At 45.6% G+C, this 14,190-nt stretch overlaps 1 protein-coding gene across 1 annotated transcript in view; it reads left to right on the top strand.

Annotated features, from left to right (window-relative positions):
- The first annotated feature begins 978 nt into the window (after nucleotides 1-978).
- Ppp3r1 (protein phosphatase 3 regulatory subunit B, alpha) overlaps nucleotides 979-14,190 on the top strand; it is a 39,987-nt gene continuing 26,775 nt past the window's right edge. The window contains exon 1 of the mRNA XM_052734777.1: nucleotides 979-1,088. Within this exon, the coding sequence (XP_052590737.1) occupies nucleotides 1,086-1,088 (3 nt within the window). The 5' untranslated portion in view covers nucleotides 979-1,085. The remainder of the gene's footprint in view (nucleotides 1,089-14,190) is intronic.

The raw sequence follows: 14,190 nt of genomic DNA, 5'->3' as shown, positions 1-14,190 counted from the left end.
GTCTCGAAAAACCAAAAAAAAAAAAAAAAAAAAAAAACAAAAAACCTTCCTCTGCCTCCCGAAGGCTGGGATTACAGGCGTACGCCGCCACCCCACCACCGCCTGGCTCTGACTTTAGGTTTCTAAGCATTCAAAAAGTGGTTAACATAAAAACTGCAACATAAACATGTTATCCTTATCACACCTCTCCTACCAACTTTTTTTTTTTAAACATAACTTCTATCCGTGGATTTCATTACCTACTGTAGTCTAACTTGTTGTAAGGTAACGGCCACCATTACGGACATACCCTTTACTACACGGCCAAGTGGGCACTCGGTTTCTCTTAAAGGCTTCTGCACCCGCTGAAGGGTTGCCTGGAGGTAGTGTTTGCTGGAGAGGGAAGCAACCTCTCCACTCCCATCAGCGGCTCCCCAAGGCTCAAGCCGCAGCTAGTTTTGGTTGTCCTACTTTGCCAACTGCGCGCCTGACTCTACAGTGCGCTCTTGCCCGTGCCTCGCCATGGTGCCACGGCGTCCAGGAGAGCGGCGCAACTCCGCGGCCCCGTCCGGTTAGCCGCCCCATTTCCTCCTCCCAGGAGCCTGCCTACTGCCCGCCTTCCTTTGGTCCCATCGCAGGAAGCGCGCCTCCGCCGACGTCAAGACGCCTGCGCCACCCCCCCCCCCGCCCCCCGCCCCGGCGCACCGAACGCACAAGGCGTGGTGGGGGAGGGAGGGTGTGTAACGCCGTGCTCTAGACACACTCCGGTTGGAGAGCGTGTGCGCGGCCCGGAGCGGGTTCCCGGATGTCGGCCTCCCGCTGGCCCCGCCCCGCCCCGCCCCGCGCTCGCTCCGCCCTCTGCGCGCCCTGTTCCGTGCCTTGAGGTTGCGGTCAGCGCGAGCCGCTGCAGCGAGTCGGGGCCGTCCGGGTCGTGAGGCTGCCACCCTCTCCAGCCGCCGACGCATCTCCAACCGGGACTCCGCCCGCCTCGCTCCGGGTCCAGGCCCCCCCCCCCCGTTGCACCCCGCCCGGCGCCGGACAGCAAGCCGCCGCGTCCCGCGGAACCCACAGCCGCCGCCCGCCGCCAGCGCCGCCCGCCGAGCAAGATGGTGAGACCTCGGCTCCCGGGTCGGGCGAGGGAGGGCCCGGGGCGTCCTCCTCGGTAGAAAATAACAGAGGCCTGGCGGCTGCGGATGCCGAGCCCAAGGTCCACGGCCGCCCGTGCGCCCCCCGGCCCTGCGCGCTCCCCGGGCCTCTGCAAACTGCAAGGCCCTTGCGAGCCCCCCAGCCCCTGCTCGCCTCCAGGCCTCCGCGCGCCCCCGCCCCCCTGCCCTGCCAGCGCTGGCCGTCTCCGCGTCCCCCGGCAAACCCCTGGGCCTCCGCTTGCCCGGAGCCTCGCCGCCCCCGCCCTCCGCCGCCCCTGGGCCGCCGAGCACCCACAGCGCCGCCGCCCCCGGGCTCTTAAGCCCCTGGGCCTCCGCGCAACCCCGGCCCCGCCGCCTGGCTCGGCCTTTGCCGAACCTCTGCCCCACGGGGCTCCCTCCTCCCTCCCCTCCTCCACGTGGAGCCCACTTTCCGCCCCCAGATCGGTTTCCAGGTTGGGGATCCTGAAATCCTGTGGAAATGATAGTGTGCGGCAAATGGCGCTTTATGTAAGACCCACTTCTCCAGAGTTGGGCTTCCTCCCACTCACTCTGCATTTTCCAGCACCGAGCCTTGGCAAGAATCCTTCCACTTCTTGCCTTCGCTCGTTTTCGTATTTATCTCGCTGCTGTTTGCAATCTTAGGGGTTTGCTTTCGCGGCTGCTTTTCTCTGCATTGGTGAACATGAAAGGGCCAGCGTGTATATTGCTTGAGACACGGGGCAGCCCGGCCCTGGAGAAGTACTTATACTGGTTCGTTCATGTTTTCTTAATATTTTTAATTTTGTTGCCTTTGTGTGTCCGGTGCTTGGGGTAGTCGTTTTTGAACCATGGCGATTTAAATTTCCCTTTGCTTACTTTCACATTAATCCCTAGGTGGAATTCACCATGTAGTGTTTCTGGCTGACGCTAGGGGTGTGCCTCCTGCCTGTCACCAGGGCCAAGAAATCTATGACGCCTTTAGCTTGTTACCTTACTGGTTCTGTAGCTCCGCTGGCCCCTGTTGTTTTCCTCTTTGCGATCAAGAATTGTGTTCAGAGGAAAATGTAGCCGCACTGTGCGTGTGTGTCAGTTACCCAAACACGACATTGGATTGTAGCACCCTGTGTAAAAGTCTCTGAATACTTACCAAGGAATTTTAGACTGATTTGGGGGTTACTTGCACCTTTTAATTGTACATATGATCCCTTTTAGGTAAGATTTAAATGATTCCAATGTGGATCGGAGAAGGGACTGTTTATTGGCAGTTGAAAATCAATTAGGGTGTCGTGACGAGAGAATGAAGTGAAATTAGTCAGCTTTTGTTTGAAGTATAGGGCTTGTTGGCATCGTTAGACCTGTGTTAGGAGCAGTTTTAATGACTGCTTCATGGTTTGGGTATGTAGGATAATTTTTTTTTCTCTTAATTTGGGAAGCTGTTTAGATGACTTGGGTTTTTGAAGGTTACAAAACTTAAACGTTTCCAGACCATTACAGAATATTTAGAAAGATCATGTCGGCTCATAATACAGTTGTCCTAGTTTGAAGTTAGGAATTGCTCTTGATATTTTTTGTTTGTTTTGAGGCTGTTTTTCTCTGTAGCCTAGGCTGGCCTGGAGCTCATCGCTGGCCTGCTCAAGTCTCCTCTCTGAGTTGTATACCATCACCCTATACCAGAGTAACAGATGAAAAGGCCAAGGTGTTCAAAATAGGCCTCTCTTCCCTTCTCACTTTCATACTTCAAATGGATGCCTTAAGGCAAATATGTGGTTTCTACTTCTTGGCATCGACGAACCTGCCAAATTGGGGCACTTCATAGTAACAGAGTAACTGAAGCCAAGAAATACAACATGACGCCTCAGCAGGTAAAGGCACGGACCACCTCACCCTGTGGCTTTGGGGGCTTAATGGAACTTTGTACACGTTTCTTTGAAGACCATTGTCCACTGCGGTGATTTTTTTTTTTAAATAATATTTTTAACTTTAACTGTGTATATGTGGGGGAAGGGGGATGTGTACAAGAGTACAAGGTGCCTTAGGAAGCTGAAGAGGCTCCCAGAGATCCCCTGGGTTCTGAGAGAGCGCAGTGTGTACTCTTAAGCACTGAGCCGTCTCTGCGGCTCTTTTTTTTTTTTTTTTAATTTGTATTGCTGGTACTGAAGGTTACATTGAGGCCTCTGTGTGTTGCTTGTTCTTTACACAGCTGTTCCCTCGGCCCATCGATTCTTAAGTTCCTTTTCTTCTTTTGACTCTGTGTTTTGTAGTTGTTTCGATATCTTAAGATGCCCTTGATAATGTCTTCCAGACTTTCCCCATTCACATTTGCCTCGTTCTCCATCCAGTGCTGCCCTAACATAGGACTGTCTTGGTGTGATTTGGAAATATCAAGACCATGTGCATAACTTGATTTGGCCATATGGAACACTGATTAACTGAACTATGTTGGTATGTTGGGCCTCACAGTGATCTGGTTAATTTCCTAAGTTGAGCCCACATTTCTGGGAAAATTTGTCACCTTTAGAAAATCTCCCAAGTCTTAGTGGGTACCACGGAATTGTTACATTTTCATAATAGGTTTTATAGTTTTAAGTTGTTGAAACTGACTAATTTTAAAATTAGAAAGCAAAAGGGTTTGAATTTCTTACAGAATTTTGTGTGTGTGTATGTTTGTGTGCACATGTGTCTGCACGTGTGCCCGCTCGCGTGCTTGTGGAGGCCAGGGGTGGATTTTGGGAACCTTCCTCAGGTGCTCACCACCTTATTGTTTGGAGACAGGCTCCCTCACTGACCCTGGAACTCCCTGATTGACCTGTGCTGGCTAGTGAACTCTAGGGACTCCTGTCTCTGCGTCCCCAGCCCTGGCAGTACAGGTGTGTTCGACCCCACCTGGCTTTTTATGTGAGTGCCGCAGAGATCAGAACCCAGGCTTGTGTGCTAAGCAGCTTATTGACTGTTCCCCAGTCCTCTTAAGGCTCATTTCTGACAAGTGTTTTGCTGCTTTAAAAGCAGTTAATTTCAGCCTGGCATGGTGGCACAGGCCTTTAAGCCCAGTACTTGGGAGCCAGAGGCTGGCTGCCGTTAGTTTGAGGCTAGACTGGTCTACCCGGCAAGTTCCAGGCAGTGGGGCTATAGCTAACCCCACCTAATCCACTACTCGTAGTCTGTCCCTGCCTTCACTCTATTTGCATTGAAAACAATTAAGCATTGAGAATGATGTAGGTTAGGTGTATTCTAAGATCTGTGAGTATAGAGCAGCTCAGAATTTTTCCTCAATTCAGGTTGTTTGTATCTTTGGATTTGGGCTGTTGAGACATCCCAGTGGGTATAGGTGCTTTCCCCCCAAGCTTAAAGACCTGAGTTTGATTTCACACCCACATGGTATGAGAGAACTGATACCTGAAAGTTGTCTTTGGACTGGCAGCACAACTCCTACCACAAATAATCAAAATCGGTGCTGTGGATTTTGTTGTGAAGATAGATTGTGTGTGTGTGTGTGTGTGTGTGTGTGTGTGTGTGTGTGTGTGTGTGTGTGTATGCATTGTCTTTTTTTTTATTTTGGTTTTTCAAAACAGGGTTTCTCTGTTTAGTCCTTGCTGTCCTGGAACTCACTTTGTAGAACAGGCTAGCTTTAAGAGCTGGGATTAAAGACTGTCCGGCTGCATTGCCTTAAGTTTTAAGACTATTTTAAATTTCAAAGAGATTTATTTCTTAGTCATTTTTAGCTTTTTATTTAAAATTTCCATTTTCACGAACTTGCGTGTACGTGTGTGTGTGTGTGTGTGTGTATGTGTGTGTGTGTACACCTATTTTATTGCCAGTAGAGTTAAAATTAATCTAAGTTTGTAGGAGACAGTGTCCCATCTCAGTATGTCCAATAGTGGATGAGAAACTTAAAAGCATCAGTCAGTACTGAGAGGGATGAGCAATATGGAAGAAGGAAATAATCTATTACAGACAGCAAAGCAGGATGAATATGTCAGGTTGGGCTAGGAGAATTAAGCAAGGCTGACTGAGGACCTCAGGCTGGGTAAAGCAACAGGGATTCATTCATAACAACGAATATTTGTGGACTCTGTTGGTCACTGCTTACTGTCTGTTCTCTGTTGTAGAAGATATTAAAGTAACTTTCCTTGCCTCGTGTAAGTAAACATAAGACAAATGTCAGTGGTTGTGAAATAACGTGATATATGGTGTGAATAATATAAACAAAGCCTGGGAGAAATTGAGCAAAGAACACAGTGAATTGGAAATTAGAGAAAGCTTTGTGAAGTAGAGGATTGTGCTAGGTCTAAAAAGATTACTAGGCCTGCAGAAGGGAGATGTGAGAACACCTAGGAGATGAAGAAGATGTTCCGTAGCCTGAAGGTGGGAAGAGAGTAAGTATTTCGATAGTGATTCTCAGACGTGGTTCCGAGACCAGCAGGGTCACTGTCATCTGGAAATTTGGTGTGTCCTAGGACAGTCTGGTGAGGAGCCAAGCCCTTCAGTTTTTGTAGATCTTCAGGTGATCATGAAGTGATGCTAAAATGTAAGAGCCACTGCTTAGAGACTGTTACTTATCTAAATGATAATCGGGTCTGATAATCTACTTAGCACTAACAATGTAAACGTTGAAGATGTGATTATTATCTCTAAGCAAAGTCAGAGTGGGTGAGCTGGCAGTGATTATGGAGTATGGTGTGTGCTTTCAGCAGACTTCACTTAGGATGCTGTGAGAGTGAGTGGGGGAACGAGGAACTCAGATTGGGGTGGGAGTCACAAGTCATGGCGGAGGGGCACTCCACATAGGAAGAAGCTATGTTCACTGTCATAGAAACACGTTCAGAAGTGGAAAGTACAGAGGGACCCTAACATGGGTTTCTCTTAGGATTTTTTAATTTTTAGGAGGATGATATGTTCAGTAGATACCATATTTAAAGCATACATTAAACTGTAACAGTTGTTTGTTTCACTCCATATATAGTATTCAACAAATTATACTAGACATTCACTTTATTATAAAATGGGCTTTGTGGTTTTTGCTTGACTGTAGGCAGGCCAGGCTGGGTCACAGTGTTCAATAGATTAGATTGTTAAATGTGCTTTTGAGATTTATGATACTTTCAACTTATGTACAGTTTATCAGTCGGTTAACTCCATGGAAAGTTGAGAAACATCGGTGTTGAGCATGGCTGTAGAGAGTTAGAGGTGGAAGAGAAATGTGAGAAAAATTAATATTAGGTATTTAGAGGTACTTGCATATCATTTCCTTAAATACATTTTAAACCACTGTTTATAAGCATTTAAACTATATTTTTTTATTTTATGTGCATTGATATTTTGCTTGCACATATGTCTGTTTGGGGGTTTCAGGTCCTCTGGAACTGCAGTTATAGACAGTTGTGAGCTGACATGTGGTTGCTGGAAATTGAACCCAGGTCCTCTGAAAGAACAACTAATGCTCTTAACCTCTGAACCATCTATCCAGCCCTAGAATGACATTTTTAAGAGAGATTACTTTGTAGTTGTTTGTTATTTTAATAGGTAAATCTAGATGTGGGAATTAATTAAGAAATACTTACATAAATCTGGAGCAGTCACTGTGGAAGTCAGTATGGAGGTTGTTCAGGAAAGTTAAAAGTAGAGCTACTTTTACCAAGTAAGAAATGCCCAGTGGGCCAAGCAGTGGTGGCACATGCCTTTAATCCCAGCACTCAGAGGCACAGGCATGTGGATCTCTGAGTTCAAGGCCAGCTTAGTCTACAGAGTGAGTTCCAGTACAGCCAGGACTGCTTCACGGAGAAACCCTGTCTTGAAAAACCAAAAAAGAAAGAAGAAATGCCCAGTGAGTAAAGGTGTGTGCCCTCTGAAAATTCGAGCCTGACATCTGAGTTCATTCCTGTGGAAGGAGAGAGTCAGCTCCTGTGCGTGTGCGTGTGCGTGTGCGTGTGCGTGTGCGTGTGTGTGTGTGTGTGTGTGTGTGTGTGTGTGTGTGTGTGTGTGTGTGTGATAGAACTACCATATGATTTAACTACACTACTGTTGAGTGTATATGTGCCAGAATCTAAGGCAGCATGTTTTAGAGATTCTTAGGTATGTTTACTGCAACGTTTTTCACAGCGGTCAGGATGGTGCCTGCCTGTGTGCTCATCAGCAGCTGAATTGGGAACAGAGATGTGGCATATGAAGTTTTACTCAGCCATAAAGGAGAACAGAATTGTGTTATTTGCGGGGACGTGGGTAGAATTGGAGCTTGTCATGTAGAACTGACAGCTAGTCTTAGACAAGTATGTTTCATCCATGGAATAAAGGTTAAAATCAGTGGTTCTCAACCTTCCTATTGTGGGGACCCTTTAATGCGGTTCTTCATGTTGTGGTGACCTCCAGCCGTACAATTATTTCATTGCTGCTTCATAATTAATTTTACTACTGTTACGAGTCATAATGTTAATACTTGATATGTGACCCCTGTGAAAGGGTCATTTGGCCCAAAGGGGGTCTTGACCCACAGGTTGAGATCCACTGGTTGAAATGTCTATGCATGGCATGGAAGTTGGAAGGGAGGCACTTTGGGAGGACGGGGACGAGAACTGGCTAAGATGAGTGAAATAGGTGAACAGGTGTTGCAAAGACACTTCATGCAGCCACAATAAGTAGTAAGTATAAAATGACATGAAGGTGATCGGAGTAATTCATTTGAGAAGTGTCTTAGGGTTACTACAGCTGCGATGAAACACTATGACAAAAATCAACTTGGGGAGGCTTATTCTTCCACTTCACTATTCATCGATGAAGAAAGTCAGGGCAGGAGCTGATAGAGAGGCGGTGGAGGGGTGCTGCTTACCAGCTTGCTCCTCATGGCTTGCTGAGCTTGCTTTCGTACAGCACCCGGGACCACCAGCCCAGGAGTCACAGTACTCACCTCCTACATACATCTATCAGTAATTGAGAAAACGACTGTAGGCTTGCTTGCATACAGCCCCGTCCTGTGGAGGCATCTTCTCAATTGAGACTCCCTTCCTTCAGATGACGCCAGCTTTATCAAATTGTCATAAAACTAGACAGCATAGGTAAGTAAGGACCTGAAAGAATACAGTAATAGTGCAAAAGGAAAGGCAGGACTAGATGTGTATGCATTTAGGCAGAAGAGATGGCCTGGGTACTGGTGAATCCTGCTTCGGTGACTGAGGAGGTGATATGTCTGTCAAATCCAAGCACACGTTTGCGTGCCTTTTGGGGTTTAGCTGTGTGCTTGGGATTTAGACCTGTCCTCAAGAAATGTAGTTTGCCCAGATGCCTTTTTATCTCTAGTGTTATCATTTGGTAATGTTTCTATTACTGTGTTGCAGGATTCTAAGTTCTGTAGGCCAGAGTGTGAAATAGTACATGGCTGCTGCTTTTATTTATTCTTTCAGCTGCATACATAAGTTACTTTTATACTCCGCCATTATGTTCCCATACTGCCTTCTCCCTCCACCAAGCCCCCTCATTATAACAAGCCTCCATCCTTCTCTTTCCTTCCATTACATTGAATTAGGGTTGCCTGCATAAGCATATGGGGGATAGTTACATGACCATAGTCACCTATCAGTGGCTGCAGTACTGAGGAATATGACTTCCTCTTCCCCATCCACCCTAACTGCTTAGAGCTGCTCGGGAGGGTATATGTTTTTCTTTTGATAACACAATCACTAGTAAAGATTAGAAGCTGGGCACAGTGGCACACACCTTTAATCCCAGTGCTCAGGAGGCAGAGGCAGGCAGATCTCTGAGTTCAAGGCTAGCTTGCTCTACATAGTGAGTTCTAGGTCAGAGGGGCTATGTAGAGAGACCTTCTCAAGGGGAGAAGGTTTGATGAAAAATAAAGGGCGAGAGGGGATATGTAAATTTTATGTGTGCGTATAATTTTTCTTTTATCATAGCAATAAAATTTCATCTCCAGCTCCCGGGAGTTTATCAGGGACACTGGTGTATGTTTGCTGTGCCTCTGGCTGACTGCTCTTCTGCCTTTACCTCTTTTTCTGCTGCTTATTTCATTTATCCTCACTTTTTAGCTTTTCAACCCACTGCCTTTCTGTGAAGTCTAATTCCGGGTAGTATTTTAGACCTGATTCCAGTCCCTGAGTGCAGCACTGGGTTAAGGGAGCTCAGGAGCCCAGTGTGGCTACTGATGTGTGTCTTAGTGAGGCTGAGTGGTTCATGACGAAAAGCCTGCTACCCATCTTGTGTCCGTGTGGTAGACGGCATCACTGGAGGGAGTGAGAGTGTGCAGGCTGGGACCTCTTCCTCCTCTAGAGCCGCCAGCCCCAGTGCAGCGATCCTGCTCTCAGGATTCTCACAGACTGTACCTTAAAATGCTGACATACTAATTTGATGGTTAAGGTTCAACACAAGAGCCTTCTGGAGAGGACGTCTGTGCCCTAACATTCTGCTCCCCTCCCCTCAGACTCACCCTTCTAGTCCTAGAAGCCTTATCTGGTTAGCATCAACTCAGAAGTCCAAATCTGGAGTCTCATTGAATCAGGTATAAGTGAGATTGAGCACATCAGTCATCCCAAGGCAAGTTAAATTCCTCTCTGAACCTATGAAATTGAGTTCCACTCTTTTAAAACAGTGGTAGGGCCTACAGAACAGGTATCCCCATTTTAAGCTTTGTGGCTCCAGTATTTCTTCCACATGCTAGTTTGTTGCATTTCAGTTCTGTCCAAATTCCATGAAATCCTAGAACAGTTAGGTGTTCCTTGTAACGAAGGTAGCTGTTGCCTCTGGTTTGTTTCTAGTACCTTTTTGTTTGTGTTCCAGACTTGACCAGAATGGCTTTGTTTATAAGACCAGAAGAGGGCCTCAGTTCCCCTGGGGCTGGGCTGTGAGCCGTCTGTTGTTGCTGGGAACTGAACTTGGGTCTGTCAGTGTGCACAATTGAACCGTCTCCCCAGCCTAACTTTGCATGTTTCCACCAGCACTGTGATTAGGACCACTTCATCACTGAGGAGTTCTAGGCTTTCCCTCCAGCTCTCTGCTGAGCATTCACCTACAGTAATGGGGTTAATCCATTCATGAAGGCAGACTTCTCATCTAATATCTTTTTTTTTTTCTTTTTTCGAGACAGGGTTTCTCTGTGTAGCTTTGCGCCTTTCCTGGAACTCGCTTTAGAGACCAGGCTGGCCTCGAACTCACAGAGATCCTCCTGCCTCTGCCTCCCGAGTGCTGGGATTAAAGGCGTGCGCCACCACCGCCCGGCCTAATGTCTTTTTAAGGTCCTTTATAATATTGCAGTGACAGTTTCAGCCAGGTTAGGAGGGACATTTAAACCCCATAGTATTATGTTCTACATTACAGAAGTTTTTCTTAGGTAATGCTGGTCTAGAATGCTTATTCGTCTTATTTGGATTCTGGCTCTGGCTTTTTTTTTTTAAGCATTGTGATCCTGAATAAATGTCACAAGCAGGTTAGACTTTATCTAAAGAGGAAAAGCACCACTTCCAGCTGAGTCAGTACAGTGTCTGGAAATCCAGGAGGGAGTCATTTCATAGATTTGGCTGTTCATTCCTCTTTATACTGTTGCGCCTTCCTGGGAACTCAGGAGTTCTATTCTCTCATGGCTTCTGTGACTAGTTCTTCTGGTGTCCTACCACTCTGACCATCGTTTGCCTTTGTTTCAAGCCTCTCCTCCTCTATATCACTTCCCATTTTAAAGTCCCATGTAAGGAGAGATTAACATAAAGACTCCATAGCTATTTTCTGTTTTTTCTTATTAAGTGGAAGTGGTCTAGTCATGCTTTTTTCTCTACTTCACTGCATTCTAAGCTATTCAGCAAGTCACTCATGTTCAGTTCACACAGTACTGATTTCTGGAACAGATTGGCTTAGTACTGTCTGTAGACAAGGAATTGAGTGACATTGTCAATACAGAAGTTAATCTTTTTTTCCCCCACCAAGTAGTGGCAGCTGAATCCAGAAAACAACAAACTCCAAAGACTGATAGTGTCCAGTACAGAACAGCACAGTATACTATTCATTTAAGTCTGCGTTCCTGCCTGTGACTCAGTTCAGTCACTTATCTGTGTCAGAAGACTCCATAGACTCCATAGACATTGCACATCTACTCCTGGCTTCCATAGCTTCCGAGAGTCCTCACCCTCCAGTTAATCATCTGGACCTTAACAAAGCTATGGAATTCATTATCCAGACAATGGTAACTATGTTTAGGATTTTCGTGTTTTTAGTACTTTAGCTATAGAATCAAAGACTTTGAGGGTCTGCACCAAAGTCTACTTTGCTTAAGCCAAGTCTACTCCTTCCTCCCCAGGTGCTGGATACTAAACCGAGCACTATACATGCCAGGCAAGCACTCTGACTGAACTACATCCTCAGCTAGACCATGTCCCTCCCTCCCTCCCTCCCTCCCTCCCTCCCTTCCTTCCTGTTTTTTGAGAGTGGGTTTCTCTGTGTATCCCTCGTTGTCCTGGATCTCGCTCTATAGACCAGGCTGGCCTTGAACTCAGAGATCCGCCTGCCTCTGCCTCCCGAGTGCTGGGGTTAAAAGTAGACTATGTTATTTCTAATGTATAGTTTTAAGAACATGAAGGCTTTAGATTTTTTTGGGGGGGGGGGGTGAGAAGTATAAATGTGTTATAATAACAACATATCCTATAATTTAGATCTGTTAGATGCTTCTTCAATCTTTTATCCATTGGCACTGTCACAGTCCCCTCGTGTGTGCTATTTCTGAGGCCAATGTAGTGCTTTTAAGTGTTTACCCTAGTTTCTTTGCTCCACTTACCATATTGCCAATAGTTGTGTTCTGGAAAGAAAGTCTGATGTCTCTCTGTCTTCAATGAAAAGTTACTGCTGCCTCTTCTAGATCTAAACTTTAAACTTCTTTGCATGGTTATATGCCCTGACCCGCAGTTTCTTGCTGTTCTGATTCTTTACCCAAGTCAGGCTGTTCCTCAAATACCTCCTACCTTTTCAGTTTTTGGTGCTTCATTTCTAATTTTATTAATTAATTAATTAATTGATTAATTAATATGTATAGTGTTCTGTCTGCATGTTTGCCTTCAGGCCAGAAGAGGGCACCAGATCTCATTACAGATGGTTGTGAGCCACCATGTGGTTGCTGGGAATTGAACTCGGGGACCTCTGGAAGAGCAACCAGATGCTCTTAGCTGCTGCTGAGCCATCTCTCCAGCCCTTGTTTCTAATCCTTTTCCCTGTCTGGTTTGCCTTTCTCTTTGTTTGATAAATTCTGTGCCAGTGGCATTTTGTGAAAAACTACTCCATTCCCCCAGACAATTACAGAGCCTTCAAGGTGTGTATTAGGCACACTGGGAAAGTGTGCCCCAGAGAAAAGTATCGTTGATTCTGAAAGTTAGAGAAGTGTTCTGCTTAAAGATTATTACATATTTAAATAGAAAGTTATGAGTAAGAGTGTTATTTTTATTTATAAATAGTACATTTTTTCAGCTTTTAAGAAGCTCAAAATATGAATAGTGATTCCTTTTAAACTAATTTTACTTTTTTTGAATAGTCTAGAAACAATTGATGAACTGAGAGTGTAATTCTAAACTTTTGATTTCATTGTGAGCAAACATTTAATATTCATTTACTACATACAGCAAGCATTGCCAAGCACAAAGATGGGAAGTCAAAAAAAGACAGTGCTAGAGATGTTCATAGCATAAGAGGGGTCAGATGCCTGGGATGAAGGAGTCTTGGTACAACGTCCCAAGTGCTGCCGTAGGGCTGTCATAAGGTCATGTTTCTGCTTGCCCAGTTTGAACTTTATATGTAGGAATTTGTGGATTTTGTTACATTGATTCTAGTCACATTACTCATGGAGTGTATAAAGTCAAGAAATCTTTTTTTTTTTTTTTAAGATTTATTTATTAATTATATATACGGTGCTCTGTCTGCATGTATCCCTGCAGGCCAGAAGAGGGCACCAGATCTCATGATAGATGGTTGTGAGCTACCATGTGGTTGCTGGGAATTGAACTCAAGACCTTTAGGAAGAGCAGCCAGTGCTCTTAACCTCTGAGCCATCTCTCCAGCCCTAAAGTCAAGAAATCTTAAACGTTGATGAAACACTTCATTCTGTTACATAGCTTCACTGAGTTTCAGGTGATATTCTGTAATGTACAAATGATACAGAGCCTTGATCTTGTTTTTTTGTTTTTGTTTTTTCCTCCCTTTGTAGCTGTAAGATGTCCACTTGATGATTTAGAGGGTGTGTGCGTGCGCGCGCACACATGTGGAGGCCAGAGGTGGACAGTGCATGCTTGCCTGGATTGCTCGCCACCTTAGATATCCAGGCCTAGCATCTCTCAGTTGAACATAGAGCTTACCTATTGGCCTGGTCTAGCTAGCCAGCTTGCTAAGGGATCCCCTGTCTCTACTGTCCAAGCACTGGGATTACAGGGTGATTGTCATGCCCACCAGGTATGTGGGTATTAGCCTCACACTGGGGCAGCAAGAGCTTTTTACCCACTGATGCATCTCTTCAGTCCACATAATCTCATTTTTATCTCTCTGTGCAGCCCTGTGTCTGCACGATACAGTGATTATTAAAGTAGAAAATGTATCTGTTGAGTATATTTGGTTACAAGTGTCAAGGTGGCTTAAACAATAAAGAATGTATTGTTTCACAGAATAAGAAACTCAGAGCCAGCATTGAGGGGCGGTTTAACAGTTCACCACTTTTTGAATGCATAAACCATGTTTCCTAAGCTCTGCCTGCCAGGAGAGGACCATTACTACCTCAGACACTGACTGAAGTGAGGACAATGATTTCCTCCACCGTCTTTGCTACTGTCTCAAAGTAGGCCTTTGCCTTAGGTCTCTCTGTTTTCCCTGGCTCTTGTACACAAGTTCCTTGTTCTGAAGGTTCAGTTCTTGTAACCTGGCCCTGGCTTGCTTTCTGTCACCAAAGGCTAGGCCTGAAAGAACTGACAGCTGCCTCTTTAATACTGTACTTGATGTTCTGAACGAAGCTCGCTGATAACTAGTGAGCTTATAATAGTGAAAACTGTCTGGCTTTCGGTGTCTCACTGTTTCGGCCTTCTCTGGCGTGTAGCCGTCCATTCCCATGTGGGCAGCATCATCATTAAAA

The sequence above is a fragment of the Peromyscus californicus genome, unplaced genomic scaffold (assembly GCF_007827085.1).
Source record: "Peromyscus californicus insignis strain IS unplaced genomic scaffold, ASM782708v3 Scaffold_13__1_contigs__length_99412109, whole genome shotgun sequence".
Classification (NCBI taxonomy): Eukaryota; Metazoa; Chordata; class Mammalia; order Rodentia; family Cricetidae; genus Peromyscus; species Peromyscus californicus.
Note: the sequence above shows the minus strand (reverse complement) of the source record. Positions and strands in the feature narration are given on the sequence as shown.